This window comes from Rhamphochromis sp. 'chilingali' (assembly GCF_963969265.1).
Source record: "Rhamphochromis sp. 'chilingali' genome assembly, chromosome: 22".
NCBI classification, from domain to species: domain Eukaryota; kingdom Metazoa; phylum Chordata; class Actinopteri; order Cichliformes; family Cichlidae; genus Rhamphochromis; species Rhamphochromis sp. 'chilingali'.
In genome coordinates, this window is record NC_137950.1 from 25586262 (window position 1) to 25605671 (window position 19410).

The 19410-nt window shown below is 41.9% G+C and overlaps 1 protein-coding gene across 1 annotated transcript in view; it reads left to right on the plus strand.

Annotated features, from left to right (window-relative positions):
- The first annotated feature begins 1077 nt into the window (after positions 1-1077).
- etv4 (ETS variant transcription factor 4) overlaps positions 1078-19410 on the plus strand; it is a 36610-nt gene continuing 18277 nt past the window's right edge. Inside the window, exons 1-4 of the mRNA XM_080871996.1 lie at positions 1078-1248; positions 1852-1942; positions 2086-2133; positions 8561-8614. Coding sequence (XP_080728122.1) covers positions 1192-1248; positions 1852-1942; positions 2086-2133; positions 8561-8614 — 250 coding nt within the window. The 5' untranslated portion in view covers positions 1078-1191. The remainder of the gene's footprint in view (positions 1249-1851; positions 1943-2085; positions 2134-8560; positions 8615-19410) is intronic.

The window sequence follows — 19410 nt, forward strand, 5'->3', positions numbered from 1 at the left end:
ATCCTTAATCCTGAATTCATTTGCGTCACTTTTTTAAAGCTTATTTTGATCTATGTAACTCCTGCAGGGCTAGTTCCACTTTTTCCTGGCCTGGCTGTGATCTCTTGTTATAAATATGGGGGAGAGACATGAAATGAGGTAAACAACATGAGGTTCTTTGAGTTTGTCTGGGCAGAAAAGAAAAACATGTCAGGACTTTCGTGCCAGGGCAGGTTTTTATGAATGGACGGGGTTTTTTTTCCTCTCTCTTTTTTGTGAATGAAAAACAACTGGAAAATCCAGTATAAAAGCTAACAGCCTGCCGAGATATGATTGGCTGCTAAGACCCAAACTCCACCTACGGTTGCTAGGATCCTGACTACCAGGCCTCTGATTGGCTAATAGAGGGGACCGAGACTTCATTCATAAGCCAGTGTATTCATCCGGACAAAGGCAAGAAATTCGAGCTCTTGAAGAGGAAATCCACCAATCACGAGTCTCTCTGGACCGAGCCAGAAAAGCACGTCTCCATATTACCCCCAAATCATCTATGCTGGAGAAGTGACAGCACAGCTGACGTTCAAAGTCACCACACTTCGGTATAAACTTTATCTAAGAGCGTGCGTCAATCAAATCGGGTTTAGTTTAGTTGTTGCCTCTCGACAACACACGCTCACAAAAAATCCAACATCTGTTTTCCCCTCGCAGTTTCTTACAAAAAAAAAGTGGAGCCTGGCAATCTGGGCAGACGTGGCAAAAAGCCCACGAAATGTCTCAAATACACACATCTTATATGTTGTGCACTTTTCTAAACATCCGAAGTGTTTTTGAACCAGAAAGGGGAACTTTTTTGCGCACATTAACTAACAAAGCTGCATCCTTCTGCAAATACAAGTAAATAGATGGTTGCTCGGTTTTTTTTTTTTTTGTTGTTGTTGTTGTTGTTTTTAACTTTACCTGAAACTTGCAATCTGTCGAGCTGTCTGTCACACTCACACAGACACACACAAACGCAAAAAGAAGATTTGTAAAGAGGGCCGCAGCCCGCTGGGTAATCACTCGCCATCGCTTCCCCTTGGCATTTTTTGTGAATGGAGCTCATTATGCATGCAGCCTCCACGCAGCTCCATTCACAAGCAGCGCTCCCTCCTCTCTCTGCAGGCTGCGTGGATCTCACTCAACTCAGCCTAAATGACCACAAACGGTTAACGGATGGATTATAAGATGGATGGATATCTGGACCAGCAAGTGCCTTACACTTTAGCAAATGTACGTATATTCGGATTAACTCTCCACTTCTCTTTTGCCTGGTTTTTTACGTTTCTGCTACCGGGTTTTGTTTTTGTTTTTTACATTTCTCTCGGCGTCGCGTCTGCACGAGTTTTGGCTGGAGCAGCTGTGTGTGCGTGCGCGCGATAGGAAACTGTTTGTCAAGCCGCTTAAAACTATGAAAAAAAACCCCACTCAAAGTAAAGGATATAATGTGGCGCATTTAATGTTTGTCCGCGGGGTTTCTTACGTGAACGAGTTTGTTTGGAGAACGTGTCAATGTGTGCCAAATGGTCACGTCGTTCAGACGCATACGGCGCGTTTGTTTTTCCAAGATTGCCTCCATAACTGGGAAATCAGTTGTTTTCAGTGGAGCTTGACGCTCACCAACTGCAGTAGGATCTCATTTGTAATCCATGACACTGTTATCATTATTATTATCATCATCATCAGTCCAAGTGGTAGCTTTTGCATCACTTCATGCCATTTTTCCTGGCCATAGTAAAGAGCTGTTAACTGCTTTGACACTGATGTGCTTAAAATGCCCTGTTGGGAGTCCATTTCTCACTTCTTTTCCTCTCTTAACCTCTATGGCTTTTGCAGAAGTCGCAAGGAAATGGGCCCCTAAATAGACTGTTGATGGCAGCGAAAAGGAAATACATGGACACAGAATTGCCCCCTCAGGAATCTGAAGGTAAAGTGAAAGAGTAGAAGTTTTGTCCTCTGGTCTTTTTACATGTTATACATCATGATGTATGGTTAGTGTCAGTCAGTCTGTATCATAGCTACTGTGTGTCGATGAATATTCACTCTTTGTTTTTCTGTCTTTCTGTTCAGACCTCTTCCAGGATTTAAGCCAGCTCCAAGAGACGTGGCTCACAGAAGGTGAGACTTGGCTGACTCTTAATGTATAATTTCTGTGATGTGACTTTGACAGCCGTGGGGGTTGATGCTACATGTGTCTGGACAGATCTGTAACCACTGAAACCACAAAGAATCGTTTTATTTGATACTAAGATTTGCTTGAAACATTCTGAGACTACTACAGATGTGCATGGCTCCCTGTTTTTTGTGCTTATGCCACAACATTTTGCACTTTTATTGAACTGCTTTCAAACTTTATGACAAAGCTAATCGGGTTAGTTTTGCTGCCATACAGGATCTCGATTTTTCTGACTCAACACACATGCTCATAAAATACTCAGAGTCCCCCCCACCTCCAAAAAGTGAACACAGACGGGACATTATTAGCTTTGAGCATACCCTATTTTGGCCATGTTGGCATGTAGTATGCGTGCGAGTTAGGGGCCAATGCAAACAAACAGGCTGTTTGGCTTGTGTCACTCAAAGGCGCATAGCGATGAAATGAGGCCCAGTCAGAGGTGATTGTCAGCTAGTAGACTTAATAAGTGCACTGATGACGTGAGCTGCAATGGAGTAATTATACTGTATGTCAAGAGGGGGAAAACAACACAACCAGTGAGTCACTGAGTGGGTTATTTTTTTTTAGTGGTAACCTGGAGCACAGCAGTGGCAGGACAGTGAGTTTAAATTTGCAGAAAAGCTGCAAGTAAATTGAGAAGATCATCACTGGGTGTGAATTTTGTTGTGTCAATTGCTTTGATGGGGAAGATTAATAAAATATGCCATTCACTCCAATGTGAGCCAGAACAACCTGATAAATGCTGCTTAAGGTCATTTTCTACTCTGTTTGCTTACTTGAATGTTTGAACTTCACCATGCAGAATGAATGTGCAGACGATTAAAGTTGGACGCTTTTTTTTTTATGTTTGTCTGCTGCATATGCACAAAACTAAGGGTGGTCTAATATGCAGTGAGAGGGTACTTTTCCTTGAAGTTGGAGATGCGTTATATTCCTCAGTTAAATTTGGGAATTGAAAAATATTAATGTGTTCATAGGCTCAAGATTGTTTCATGCGCTGTGCTTTGAATTTTGGGGACAGTCGTGCACAAATTATTGCTCCGAGCAGTGTTTTTTAGTGTCTTTGGTTTCTTTCTAAACTATGGTTCTCAAAGGTTTGAGGGCTAAAGCCAAAGGGTCAATTTATTTATGAGTACATTTAAAAAACAGGGATTTACTAAGGTGCTATATAAGTAAAAATGCATTAAAATAACATTAAAAAAAATGGATATCAGTCAGGTTTAAAAGCCAATGAATGAAAATAGAATATACAAATAAAGACAGTTTGTGCCACACTTTAGGATCAGCTCCTGTTAATTTAGTTTGCCATCAATGGAAAACTCATGATGTATCATTAAAACATGTATGCCTATAGATAGATGGATAGATATAGTGTCCATCACGTCCTCTCACGTCATCTTTGGGCCAATAGAAAGCTTTGATACATTAACCTATAAAGAAGTTAATCACTTTTCTCAAAGAGCAACAAACCTTCCTGTTGCTATGTAGATCAATTAGCCAGCTCATTTTGACACTATGGACTCAACCCCTAGTAGGACAAAATGCCCTACTAGGGGATATTTTCATCTCCGTTGTGTTTCCCGATGCACATAAAGTGGTAGTAGTTGTTTTACGTTTTTTTTTTTTTTTTTTTTTAAATATTACTTAGTCATGTACAACTGTAAAATAAGCCAAAGCAAAGGGGGATATGAATAAAACTGCTGGTGTAGCTCAGTCAAATAAGGCAGCCAAAATTATATTTTAGTCATCATTTCATGGAAAGTGGTAGCTAGCAACTCCTCCTTAACGACACTGTGCATGCAGTGAAAGAGTGATCGGGGAGTAGCGTGCAGTCTGTCATGTTTCTTAGTCACAAAAAAATGCTTTAAAAAAATATTGTTCTCTAGTTGGCTAATCTAGTCTAAGCCCATGTTTAATCAGCATCTGTTAACATTTTGGTCGACCAGTTAACTCATTTAGTAGGATGAAAAGAGTCTTTTTTTTTTTTTCCTTCCATGTTCCCCCCCCAAAAAATGTAAAATCTCTTGTAAACATATTTTTGGTGGAACCTGAATGTGATCAATGTGTGTCTTTTGACTTGATTAAGGATCGTTGGATTACTTTTAACAGTCAAATGGGACCCATTCTGAGTCATCTGTAGTACATAGGAGAATAAGGGAGGTGAAGCAACTTTGATCTGAGACCTTGTGGAAAGCGCTTGTGTCTGCCCAAACAGCAGATGGATATTTAAATAGATCCTACTTCTGAGCCAGCTACTGTTTACAGCAAACAATGTCGTTTCCACGTTAGCTTCCACACCTTTTCACATGCGGCGTCAAATACCTGCAATTTCTCTTCACACCAGCGTCTCGCTTTAACAAAAAGACAAGACCCCAAACCAATAAAGTGCAACGATGAAAGTCACTTCAAAGCTGAGGCCCTATTTGTATTCACACATTTGGCTATTAAAGGCCACACTTAAATGTACCTTCTCCACTTACCTCCAGTGGTGTTAAGCCATTTAGATATCTTTGCCAACAACTTTACTACATAGAAGCTAAATTAAGTTTAGTTTGTGGCGCTCACAGTCTTGAAATGTTGCTTCCCAGATACAGTGTTGTGGTTACGCTGACTAATTCACGGGGCCTTTTTAGTTCGCATAGCAACTTCCTACCAAAGAAACGGTCCCTTTGAAATCTGATAATGGACGTTTGACTGTTTCAATCTCAGTTTTTCAGATATTTAAGTCACTTGTAGAGTTTTCTCTAGAGATCCTGGAACAATAAAACCTAAAACTGTCTGCATGGCTAAACACCACAGAAAGCAACATTTAAAGTGAAAATTAGGCCCTTTCTATAATTAGATAAACCAGGCGTTTAAAGGAATTTAAAACATTGTTTGGCAGCTTATTGTTGAGTCACAGAGAGTGAAGGAGGGGGTGGGGGAAAGACCAAACGAAGTGTGTAAGTGTAACTTTATCAAAGTGTTATTTAACCCTAAGTATGGGGCTTGTTTTCAGCTTTCAGCTAAGACCTCTCCTTTCCTGTTGCATTAATTAAAGACCTTATCATGAGTGATTGCAGTTGTGAGGGATTCACCGAGGTTGTAAAAGCTGGTTTGCTGGAGGGATTTTTTTTTTTCTACCAAAGGAGAGCGGAAGCAGGAGTGAGACAAAAAGGGTGAAGCGCTGAATGGCAAGAGTTCAGGAGCTTGTCACATCTTGTCTGATTTCTGGGCCTTTAGGTTTGTATGTCTGTAGCTGTTTAGCTCCTCCCAGGATCTCCCACTGTGAGAAGAAAGGGGGGGGGGAAGTCATTCAAGGTGCCTGGAAGCATCGAGGAGAACATGCGTCTGTGCCCGAATAAACACACTTTCCTTCTTGTGCTGACTTGCATCTCAAAGTCCCTGATGAGGTGTTCCTGGAAACAAATCAGATACACGTGCAAGCGCTCATACGCACACAGGAAAGTGTGCAGACACAAACGCACACACAAACACACAGGATGATGCCTGATGCTCATCATTTGTTTTCCCTCTCCCGCGTTTCTACGAGGTCCAGCATGTTCCGCTTTGGACATGTTGAAACTAGTGGAAATGATTGATTGTTGGATGTGCAGAACTAAATATTGGCCCCTGCTCTGTCTCATACGGCAGCTTTATTCCTCCCCCCTGAGGGCAAAAGACTGAAAAGTTAAAAGGGGGTAATATTATTATGGTATAGTAAACCACAGGATGCGGCATTATATAAGAAATCGATGTCATTTATCAGAACATGCTCCAAAACGGAGTCATCCGGTTTCCTCTGCACAGGAAGGAGGAGTGTGACAACAAGAAAGTGGATTTGAATTTCTTATTTCCTCTTTTTGTCCTCTGCCTCTGCTGCTCGCTCGCTGTCTGAGTTTTGTTGTCTCCACTGATGAAGTGAGAGAGCGAGCGATGAGGCCACTGAGGTCGAACGCTGGGTCAGATTGTGGTTCTTGGGTGAGGTTACAATCAAAGGTCCTGTTGCAGAGTTGCAGTGCCATCTGCAAATGTCTTTTTGTAAGGTAAAAAAAAGTTGCTCTTTATCTAAAAAGTAGATACTTTTCCTCTTTTTAGTGGGTAAATGATGCTTAAGTACCCACAGTGTGTTTTTTGTAGCTCATTACACCCCTGATTGGGTTCATGATATTTAATGATACCCATCAAATTTTCCTTACCAGTTAGGTTGTACCATGACATAAGTTTGAGTCCCAAGCAATGGAAACACTTAAAGTCCACACTCTTGTGTAGCTGGAGCATTGCCAGATTAAAAAGGTTGCGAGCTCTGGCTCTGCGCTACGATTAGGGTTAGGTCATTAACTCGAGGGTTGGCAAAAGAAATGCCAGTGCGTGTATCTGACCTCTTCACCCTTAGTAGGGTGTTGGCAGTCCAACGATTTAGGCTTTTCAACTGCGTTTGTGTGACTCAAAGTCCAAAGCTCCAAAAGGATAATTGTGAATGGGGTTTGGAAAGAGTAGCACAATAGCGTCTGTCTAGCTCTGCTGCACCTGGGCTTGGCGTCGCTGGCTCTGCTTATTCAGTTAGATCCTAGATGAGATTCATTATGAGAGAGTGCCTAATCAGGCCCACTGAAAATGTACACCACTGCAAGTCATTACAGATCAGATGAAGATATCACATATCACCGTATTGACTCGTCTATTTTTACAAATCAGTGTAAGTTGGGTGTATTTTGTTTCTTAGATGCAAACTTTTCTATCACTGAAAGGTAACTGAATATAATTTGGGTTAATATATTACTCACATTAAATAGTATTCACTCTCACATATGGAGGGCACTTTACTAAAGTCACATATCCATTGTCTCTAATGCCTTTTATCAATCTACACAATATTTGGGGGATTTAAATCACATCATGTAGCTTTTAATGGGACTGAAACTTGGCTGGAATTTGGGGATTTATGCTTGCAGATTCATTTTTATTTTAATCACTCACCGGCCACTTTAAGTATAACTGCTGCACAACCTTTTCAAGGGTTTACAGTGAACGGTGCAAAAAGCAAAAATAACCAACGAGCGGCTGTTCTCTGGGCAAAAATTCCTTCTTGATGTTAAAGGGATGAGATTGTTTTGAGGAAGGCAACAGTAACTCAAATAACCAGGCATGCAAAAGAGCATATCTTAACGCACAAGATACGAAACCTTCAAGTAGAAGACCACACCAGGAGTCGCTCCTGTCAGCTAGAAACAGGAAACTGAGGCTACAATTTGCAATAGCTCGAAAAAATCGGACAACAGAAAATTGTACAAACATCATCAGGTATGAGTTTCTGCTGTGACATTTAGATGGTGAGGTCAGAACTTGGTGTAAACATCACGAAAGCGTGGTAGCATCCTGCTTTATTACCGACTGAGCATTGTTTCAGTATCACGTCATATGGACCAAAGTCTCTGAGGAATGTTTCCATTGCCTTGTTGAATTTATGCCATGAAGAATGCAGTCCTGAAAGCAAAATGGGCTCCAACCCAGTGCTAGCAAGGTACACTTAATAAAGCGGTCGGTCAATGTAGCTCTATTATATTCAAGAGAATACAGCCAATATGGCACACCAAAACAATCTAGATACTTGATAACCCTACAAGCAAAAAGAAAATTATCTAGACTTGATTTTGTGGGGAACTATTCACGTAATCTTCACTTGCTCTTGTTTCGCTCTTCCACTTCTTCTTTTTGCTTTTAGTTTCCTTGTTTTCTCTCTACTTCTATTTTAAGCCAGTCGCCATCTCTGCAGAAGATGAAATCCAGACTGCTTTTAGATTGTTAGACAAAAGTCCCCAACTCTTTGGAAACAAATCAAAAAAGAAAAGAGCTGGTTTGTCACACCATGTGACAGATCTCTTCACTGGTTTGGCCAGAGCGGCTTGTATTGTCTGTTGGGATTTCGAGTAGAAACTAGATAACACCTGCCTGTTAGTGACGGGTTTGAGATGAGTGTTTTTAAAGAGGCGGAGGGAACTTTCACTTATAGACAAAAACATTGTGAAATCGAAGCGGGCAGGCTGGGTGGGGGAGTGGGGGGCTGAAGGACTTTATTTCCTCTATATAATAGTCTTAAAGCAAGGGCAAAGAAAAATTTGTATTTTCTCCGACTTGGTGTGACTGCTACAAATGCTACACAAAACCAGTTTGGCAGGTTAACATCTACAGTGTATCCATGTTGTTGTTTTATTGATTTATCGATGAGTAAACTGCTGGCATGCTACACACACAAATCATGAAGGTCACCTGAATGAGCACGACTCAGATTTCAAAGAAGAGAAGAAAGTTACACCATCAGAGATGAAAGAAAGGTAGAGAAATATTAGATTCTTGTCTAAAACACAATCTGTTTCTTCTTAATTTCAGCTCAGGTTCCTGACAGCGATGAGCAATTTGTTCCTGATTTCCATTCTGAGAACTGTGAGTACATTCAGTTTTTGTCCTTTAAACGAATGTCTGGAAATGCGCTCTGTGTCAGTTTCATAGAAAACAAAACTCTGGCCTTTTGACCACACTTTGTCACAAAATTTCAAATTCAATCAGTATTGAGTCATGTAACACACAGTGCTGTACATGCCCGTCTAACCCCATCTTTCTGCTTTGGCATTTAGCCTGTTCATATAATTCCTGTTGAATTTTGCATGTTACGAGAAAGACGGGATGAAAGCAGCGGTCAGATTTGGGCTGTGAAGCCACCAGAGGCTTACGTGGGGATACTGTAACTCGCTGATGTTACAGTAATCTCTTTGGGAGGCAAAGCTATGCAGAAACAGAGGGGCTAATGACCCAGTCAACATGGAGTGAGTTTGGATCCTGGCATTATGTCCTGCCGCCATCCATTTGCATGCCTTTGAAAAGTTGAATGGAGACGGCCCAGGAAACCAGTAAAAAAATTATTCAGGGCCCAGGTACAAAGATGGCCTTTTGTCCACATCGGAAGGTGTAAAATAGAAAAGCAAATTCCTGGGCTGCACAACTGAGCGCCTATTTGAATGAGTTTCCCTTTCTTGTTGTGTGTTTTAACAATGGCGATTCAGGATATGGGTGGGAGTACGTGTTGCTCTACAAACAGTTTTTTGTTTTTTTCGGCCCCATTCAGCACATTGAAGGCTTCTCCGTCTTAAGCAATGACACCGAAATGGCTGGAATCTTAAAGGAATCTTAAAGGGAACTTCTAGAATTAATCCCACCCCCTAAGTAAAACTGGCAGCTTTGGTTCCCGGTCAAAGGCGCTTCCTCCATGTGACTTTTGTGTGCAAACATCATGTGATTTAACCAGCTCCGTGTCACCACTGTTCAGCCCCTCGGTGACACATGCCCTGCGCAATATTGCCACTGTGTCGGCCGACAATGCGGAGGAGGATGTGCGGATGATCCCCGGGCCACACAGAGGTCATGTCTACTTAACCCCCTGGACTGTCAGCCAATCAGCTGTCAGGCCTCCACTAAGGGTTGACCTGGGTATGATTTGCAGGGTCAGCGGGGCTTCAATTTGACAGGCAGCTCACTTATACGCAGCAGAGACACTCCTGCGTTGACAGACAGTGTCCCTGCTGATCACGGTCAATAGCCGCTGAGTCCACTTAGAGCATCTCTATTCAGCTCTGACTGGTGGAAAACTGAAGCTGACAAGCGACTTTAAATATTTGCGCTTGTTCTGTTCCCATGCTGAACTGAAAAGGCGTTCTCAGCAAGTGTTTAAAAAAGAAAGAGGTGACTCACCTGTTTTGGAAACTCAAAAACATTGAGAAAAAAAAAAAAAACATAAAGGAAAGCCTTAATCCCAGGTGACCGGAATATAATTGAGGCCTCCACTGAATAAGCATCCTAGTAAAAAATTAAACATTGTTGTTTACCGAGTCAAGTTGTTACCTGCATGGGTGTGGTGCTGACGAAGGGAGGAAATGTGGAGCCAGTGAAATGGCAAAAGAGAGGCAAAAACATTGGAACATGTTGGAATGCTAGATTAGAGAAGAGGAGGGGGCAAAGCAGGGATTGTGCAATACCTGCACATCTGGTAAATCTATCTCATCTGGTCCATTCTCCCTCAGTTCACAGCTAACAAGCATGCTCTGTCTGCAGGCCGCCACTGAGGGAAGGTTATGCAAACATGCAACTTTTATGTACTTGCTGACCTGCCTGTGTGTGCTTAAAGGTAATTGAGCCATTGGTGATAACAGTGCACCCTATGTTTTTTCCATCGGCTTCATGTGATTGCCCGTGAGGATTAATGCTTGTTTTTCTGTGGTGACAGCACCTTCAAGGGTTAGGCTGATGCTACTGTCAGACAGATTACTTTGTCTGTTTACTGCCTTCGGGGGAGAAACACATGGAGGTGTCAGTCAAATTTACAGTGCACAAGCGTAATTAAAATAGTTTAGACGCGTCACTAGTTTCGCACTAAAAGGCCACAGTCGGAGGGTTTGCCTGCACTGAGAGCTTGTTCTTTGTTCAAGTATGTTGTTTACACTTGGAGCAGCTCGAGAGATGTGACCCATTCATAAATTTTCTTCCCTGTGTGCGTAAAAGGAAGTGTGCCTCTCCCTCCCCCCTCTTTCTCTCTCTCTCTCTTGCGCTTTCTCCCTCTCTCAGTCCTCTCCTTCAGTCTTCATTCATAAAAAAGCCCTACAGTACTACAGACCCCCCCCCCCCCCCGCCTTTCTGACGCCCCCCCCCCCCCCCCCGCTCTTCAAGTAGATACTCCAAACTCCTCCCTCCCTTCCTGTGTCTGTACAAACTAAGTCAAATTTAAAAATCTGGACTCCCCTTTCCCTTTTCTCTCTACCTCTCTCTGTCTTTCTCTCCAAACACACACATTCATGCACACACTGAGTGTTCCAAGATGTGAACTAATCCAGTGATTTTAAGAGTTGTGTGGGACGATTGTTTAGTTTTGTGCCTTGCAGTAATTATATAGGAAGTTGTGGCTATAGAATGCTGTTACAGTTCTTCTCGGCGAGTAAGTTTACCAAGGGAGAGAAAGCAAAATGACAAAGAGCGAGAGTTTCTGAGGGCAAAGGGGGAAGAAAAGAAAAAGAGATGAACACATAAAACTGAAAATCAACTTTGTCAAAATAATTTCTACCTTTCGTCCTTCTGGGGTCCTTACACATTGTCTACATGCAGCTGTTTTTCCATTTTATTCTTTGCAACCTTTTCTTTAATTGTAGCACACCATGCTATGAAATAGGGCTGCATGATCCGTTTCTATACACTGTCCAGAAAGTGTCAAAAGGTGTCTGAAAAGCCCAAAGGCATCATTGTCAGATTGCTTGTTTTGTCTGACCGACATTAAAAGGCTGAAGTTATGCAAGATATAATCACAAACTGTGTATAAAACATAGACATAGCCACCGCAGTGGCACCTGTTTGTTTTGCGAACTCTTATTCTGAAGCCTCAGTTTTAGCATTGTGGCTATCTTGGTGTTTGGAAGCAAGGAGAGGCTTTATTTTGGCAAGCAGGTGGAGTGTTGGGTTATCTGGAAGAGCTGAGGAAGCTTGGTTAGCACACCGCATCTGTAGACTGTATCCATGCATTGCACAGACACCTGCAAATCTGTGCATTAAATTCTAGACGTATTTATATGCTAGTTGGCACTAAATCTTGAGCAGAAGAGGATGGTGGCTAAAGGTACCTCTCACCACCTGTTAAGGTAGCCCAGCCTCTAATGATGCATTGCAATCAATCCTAGTCAGTTTGTGGCACTGAGCACAGCTCGTCTGCCACCCATCTCTTTGCAATGGTTGACTGTAGTTGATTGGAGGAATTTCTGAATTTTGTTTCAGATTAGAGGGTCTGTCTAGTAATAGAACGAATAGACTGACTCCATCTTACTGCCTTTTTGATCAGTCTTTGACAGAATCAGAATAGATTTGACACGTTTGCCTAAAAATATAACTATTTAAACTGTTACTAAAAGTTGCTGATTCTCTTTCTAAAGAAAGGAAAGAAGGTAGAAAAAAGAAGAAAAGGTTCCAGTAACCCAGCTCTAACTAAATCCTCCCAGCAGCGTGGCTCTCTGGCTCCCTGTGTTCTGCTTTGTCATGAATTCACAGCGTTCCTCTTGTTTGGGTTGTTTTTCTGGATCCGAACTGGCCCAATCAGGCCCTATTTGGAGCGTGGGGCGATGGGTGAATCGAACCCATCCCCACCCCCTTTCCCTGCTCCCTCTTTCCCCAAAAGAGAAACATGCAGCTCTGTGTTCTCCACTTTCCAAAATACAGCTGCTATGCAACAAAGTGTGCAAAAACATCCAGGTGCCTGCCAGACATGCACAGATACCGCTCGCCTTCTCGCTCTGGGGGAGGCGAGCCTTCCTCAATGACTGTGTTTGTTGCGGCATTTTGTTTTGTTTATGAGTAAAACACTTGATTTCTCTAACATGAACATATGATTTCTTTTGACAGCTTCTCCTCCACTTACTCACGCATGTACATAAACACACTTGGGCTGGTATACGTTTTGTTTTTTATACACAGGCTTCAGCCCTGCAGTTTTATGAATGGGTTGGTTGTGAAAGACTGGCTGAGGCAGCACATTGAGTTAGGGGGAGTAAACCTTCATTCATGACATTAACATGAGTTATTCCTCTACCAAAACACCTATAGAAGTACAGGCTTCTTTTCTGCCAGTCTTTGACTGACTACAGTGATACAGAGAGTTTGTTTTGCTAGGTCTTTATTTGTATTTTCTCCGTTTGGTGGAGTTAGAGCCACATGTTTGGTTTAAATGTCCTAAATTCAGTTAAGATGGGACCTTTTAAATATACATAAAAGTTACTTTAGGTTTACAACATCTTTTAGTCATGTTTTAGGCAATCAAATCCACTGAAAAGGAGTTTGTAATGTCTACAATGTAGAGGAAAAGGCGTTTAATAACTTCCAGTGGGGAAGTTAAAGCTGAACTCCTGTGTTGATTCAGAACAGCCCTGTAAAAGCCAGGGGGCCATGGGGGATTTGAGCCAGGCAGCACAGCCCGCATGTCAGCAGCATAGTTCTGTGAATGGACAGCAGTATGTGTTTTATTACAGGAGAGTGATGGGAGGTGTATGTGCAAGGAAAAAAGGGTTGATGGGATGCTCATATGCATGCCTGTCTCTTTCTGTGTTATTTACATGAACAGCTTTGCTTTCTGCAGCTGGAATTTTTCTCTTTTAAAGGAGAGCACAGACCAAAGTGGGGAACAGATGCCGTGGAAGAGGGTGAGGCCATAAAAACAACAGTAGCTTAACTTGATTGAATAATAATAGGAAGAAGCAGCAATTGCAATGACAAAGGCCAGTTTGAACATGTTGGCTGTTATGATAATCAGTGTTTATTACAACTTTAGTGTCAATTTGGATTTGACAATTAGGCATCTCTTTTAAGTACACGTTCCACGTTCCATAAAAGCTAAAAATAAGTCGGTGCTTACTTTTGGCTTCACACGAGACTCTGTTACTTCCCCTTATTCCCTGGACCTTTAGAGGGGAACGTAACAAGGCGTATGATTCTTGCTTCGGGTGCGAGACGTCCCGGACGAGCCCCCACTTGTTACGTTCCCCCCTAAAGGTCCTGGGGATGAGGGGAAGTAACAAAAAAGTGTCCGGATTGAAAAAGGAGAGAAAGAGGCAAGCTGGTTTAATTAAAAGGCTTTATTAACGTTTCAACAATACTAATTCAAAGAGACGGTCAAGCCGCTATCACTCTTTTAAAGGGAAACACAACAAAACTCAGTAGTTGGTCAAAGCCCTGGAAAGTAAGTAAAACAAAATGTTAATCACCAAACACACTCCTCTCCACAGAGCAGGAGTAATCGAGCAGGATGCGCGCACACACAGTTCACCAGCTGAGCCTAGAGCTCACCTTTCTCTGGCCTTAAGTACCTCTAACTGCTGATTGGAGTCAGCTGTACCCAACGGACGGCACTTAGGCAGAAGAGACCACACCCACACCAGGGCAATTTCAACAGACTCGAACCCCATTCACCTTGGTGGAAGTCATCTGGAGACTTTACTCACCCAATCCGTATGAAAAGACCTGTGATTGGCCCGAAAACGAAACCCAGGGCAGGTGCAGGAGTCTAGTTTACCTTCAGTCCACTTCAATCTCAATATCCTGAAAGTTTATAGGGTTTTGCTCCAGTTAGGCATAAAAACAAGTTGTAAGACACTTAAAATAAGAGAGAACTGGTAAAATGACCATCTACAGTACATATACAGTTGTCCAGTATAATTACAATTATTCCCAACATTTTCAGCTCCACTTCTTCCCCCTCTTCTTCAACCCTTTCTGAAGTCATAATCACTTTAAGTTTGTAACTTTCCCAAACAGAAGTTTTGACTGTCCATGACAGAACTCAGACTTTAGCACTGTTTATACTTTACTTAACCCAACCCCATCTAAACCATTATTTGGCTTTGTCCCTTGTATGGTGGCCATCATCATGTGTACCGCAGCGCTCAACATTTTTAGACATTACCCAGCTTAGCTGCTTGAGAGAACACAAAGCTCCAACACAGTCAGTTGAGGCGTTAAGGAGTCTTTAACCTGCCGGCTTGTTAGCACAAAGTACTTGTTATGCCTAACTGAGCCCATGTGAGAATAACTTGGACAGTAAAAGTCTGGTGAATTCCCAGTAAGCAAGTGGGCATCATGTGCTCCCTTCTGCACAGGCTACCCAGACAGCACCGTCGTCTAAGAGACAAAGCCTGACACTATGTGCTAGAACTGAGAGGGGGCAACTTCAGCTTTCACAGCTCATGTAAGAAAATGACTTTGATATTTTGCAATTTTGCAAACTAAATTTGTCTTTAGAACCACCTGTGTTGTCATTCCTCTCTAATTTTTTTTCCTTGTACCAATGCTGCTGCCTTTCCATCAGTTTTACGATAAAACAAAGAAATTAGTAGCTGCATGGCCAACCAGACAGTTCAGCAAACACAGTTATCAACACACCAAACACGTCCAGCTTCTGAGCAGAGGAGGTCAATGCATAGTAACCTGCTGACACACAGCAGAAGGTGTGTAGCGTGAGCTGAGAGCTGGCGTACGCTGATATTGATCCTCGCTAGTCCAGGAGAGGAACAGGAGGAGATGGAGAGGGTGGATGGATGACTTGATAAAGATAAAGCAGAGATAAATCAGTCTGTAGGAGAGGGAGGGGAAAGTGGAGGGCTAGGAGCGGGTCAAACGTGCCACGAAGCATTACGGTCAAGATCACTATCGAGAGGGCCGGGGGTGGGGGCTTTCTGAGAAGTGCGGGAAGAGCTGTGGATGTGGCATGCTCACTGATAATTTCAAGGAAGGTGTCCCGGCCTTTCAGTGTGTTATCTCCTCCTTCTGATGAGGTAGATTTCACCTCCAAATACGTAAAGGCATGCATTCTCACAAACACGTGAACGACTGCACACTCACATCCACGAGATGCCCCGGTGGGCAGCTCATTATATCATTTCAGTAACAGTGTGAGGGGGTGGATCGATCGCTACATTAAACATTAAGAGGGGACAGCTATATTGGGGGCTGAGGGATTGAGAGTCGAGAGTCAATATTGTTCCAGATTAATTACATCCACCTCTCGCCTGTGACGGGATGTCCCTCTCATGGCACGTCCCAAGACAGGAATGTATTGTATCGCCTGCACTAAACAGCAATAAGGCTCCAAGATTTATGGCTGTTCAATGGCCATTTATAAAAAGCCAGCGCTGCACAATTGAAAGTGAAGTGGACAATAGGGAAAACATATGATTTCAGAAGATTTACCAATTAAATTCTGATCCCCTGATACTTTATTTTCTCTCCCTCGTACTCAGTTTTTCCCATTTCTCTTATAACGAGAGCAATATCAATACAAATTGATCCAGTTCACTGAGGATTCAAGGTTGTACTGTAGGAGGAATTCTGGGGGAAGAAATCTAAGTTTAGTTGTTAAGACAACAATTACACCCCTTTCAAAAAATATTGTTTCGATTTCAAAAAATGGGAAGTGATACTATGATGCTTGCAAAACTGTAGTGTCACTGTTGTTCCCATGTTTAGTGTCATTTAGATCTACATCCTGTTAGCCAATGCAACATAGTGCACCAGAGGCGTTCCAACGGCCAACAAAGTCCAGAAAACATTTGTCAGAAGTGCCACTGTGCTATCCAAAGAAATCATCTCTCCGCCCTACTGATACTATAGTACTTTCCATCAATCTCGTTAGGCTTGTTTGGCAGCTATCTGACAACCGTTCTTTAAATATTCAAGTAGCCTGAACCATTATCAGATGAGAGAAGATGATCTGTAAATCTGATAAAGCAGACACTAATGGAGCCAACACTCCTGGGCCTCCCCCGAGCAGACAGACAGTGAAGCCACTCCTGAGCCCGTTGGCTCCCAGAGACGAGGGTGAGTTCGTCTTCCTGATTGTGCAGTGGCCTTAAAAGCATGCACACATGCCCAACACATGTTTCCATGCACCACTGGACAGGCTCGAAACGGTCTGGATCACATTGGTTCGCCTAGCCTCCCTCGCTCTCTTTTTGCTCTCACTCTTGCACATTTTCACACATAAGTAGAAACTTGGCCAAAGTCAGTACCACATTGTGACCAGATTTTGACTTTTTAAACTTCTATTTTTCCCCCCTTTAAGGTTTTAGACGTGCTCTAGATAAAGACAAGTAATTTGTGCAGTCAAATGTTACAATCTTGTGTTCTTAAATACATGTGGAAGACACTCATTTTAGCTATAGTTATAGCTTGTCTTTGATAAATGAGATTTAGGTGATTTTTAAGATTTGCCCTTGGTGCTCTATTTCACAATTACTGGGCACTTTTGACTCTTAAAATGCACATGAAAAATGCAGCCCTAAACTGGGAAAAATGAACAAGGAAAAGAATTGAAATTCATGATATATTTAAGTGTGTGATGTAATGCATGATACAGTGTGTGTTCTATACTATCAGTATTTAAGCTAATAGTTCTTTAACACATAAGATGTATATATTTTCTACAAAAAGATGTACTTTAATTTTTAAATATCATTACAAAATTTAGTTTAGTGAAACGGTAAGAAAGACAATTAAACAAGGTTCCTGCAATTGTTACTAATATGATTGCTTATAATAATATGGCACCCATGATTTAAAAAATGTGTTCTAGCTGGTAGCACCTGTATAAGGATGGGTCATTCATATTCATTGATCATGGTTCATTTTTACTGGATAAACTGATGTAAATTTCAATTCATTCATCTGAACTTTACACAGAAGCAAACTACTTCTGTTCTATTTGTCCAAAAAGTGAATTTCTTACAGCAAATTACTTTTGCCCTTGAATCTCTGCAGAAAGAAAGTAACACAGCATTTCCACAAGCAGAGAGGGAATCCTAATGAGCATGTGCAATCACACTAGCTCGTTTTTGGACTGAGGAATTGCATGTTAGCGCTATCCCTGGTCTCCATATGTACATCGACTTGACCGTTTTTTGACCATGACAAATGGTGTAAAAATTGAAAGAAGTAATGCAATAAAGCATTTGTTTCTCTGTTTACTAGGCCAAAACATTCACTTCAACATGTGGTATTAGTCATTTAATATGAAGCTCAAAAATCAGGTACACAGCTGCGATCTATTTATTTTTATCTGTTTAGTGTTTAAAAAAGAGAACCCACACAAAACAAACTATATAAACTTAGAATTAGACCATAAGCTTGGTCTCACAAAGTAAAATCCACCAGTCTGTGCAAAACTTTGACTGTCAACACATGCATTATAGGTTTGATGTAACCTACACTTTAAATGCTTTTAGATTCTTTTATACTGTGCCAGGCATTCTCCTATTATGTCTCCACCACAATGTATTCACTAAGCAAATAACGTGATTCACAGCCTCTGTAAATCAATAACTTCCTTTTTAACCTTTAAAACCATCGTGGCATAATTGGCATCCTTGTTATTATTGATCACTCACCACAAGAGATCAATTGGAAAGAGTGGGAGACCAGGTGTAGGCCATCTTTGCAGCTTGCTTTTAACGTGGCTGTGCAGCACGCTGAGGCCACGTGTCATTCGTTCTGCCATGTACAGCACATTTCATGTGAGACGGGAACCAGATCTCTAGATAACCCCGAGAAGATCCCTCCAAGAGTCCGACTTTAATCTTATTTGTATGATTGGATGCATTAAGTGTGTATTTACGTTACGCTTCACAAGTTCCTCGCTTTAGCAAGCTCCAGTCACCCTGTTTGACACCGAGGCTGATGTCCAATGAGTTATTGTGAGCGAGGCTGTCGTGTGCTGCAGACTTCCAGAGGCTTAGCACTTGGCCAAGCAGCATATAAACATCCAACGTAAGACTCTCCAGATGCACTCCTGTCTTCAGATTGGATTTCCCTACACTAGAGCCTTTAATGGTAGGAAATAATCTGTCCAAAATAAGATGGAAGAGTTCATAGCCAGGTCTCGTCAACTGCACGCAGCAGCTCCTTCACTTAAGATATTAAAATATTTTTGACTGATACAGTTCATGAAAGTTTAATCCCATCATTCTGTCTCTTTCAATCAAGGCGATCGTAGAGATTTTTGCAAAAACTGGTTTAAAATATCAGTCGGTGTCAGTACTATTTGTGTTTTTGTGTGGAACCCCAATAGTGTTTCCTGACATTTTCACCCCAACTCCATATGGCTCAGCTGAGGAGACCATTGTGTAGTGAAGAGTCTGTGTGGGGATCGTGCTTGCTTATGCCATTTGTTTGTGGTAGGTGTCTGTTGAATGGAAACCTACCCAATGTAATTATCCCTCTACTTCCTAAAGCACTCAACCATGACCATCACCTTTCACCCTGCATCCTCCCCCTCTAAGAGCCAACATTTACATATGTAAGAGCGCATCTCCACCCTGTCTTTAGCTCAGGGTTATCCCTTTACACAGGGCTCAAAAAAGGGTGCAAATGGCAAAGAATACGACAAAATAAGGAAGGAGGAGATGAGATGTGTTTGGATTGAGGAAGAGCCCTTTGACCTTAAGAGGTGGTGGGAATCTAACAGACGTTGCACACATTTTATACACTCCTGTGCATGAAATGTGGAAAGGCATACACATCACTACACTCGCATACATTTATTTTACCGTATATACTTCTGTGTTATCTCAAAATTGTCTGATTTACAACGCAAAAGCTGTTGTGTACTGTATCTGTCTCTTGACTTCTAAACACCTTTCAGTTTCCTCCGTGATCCATGTTTAAGTTCA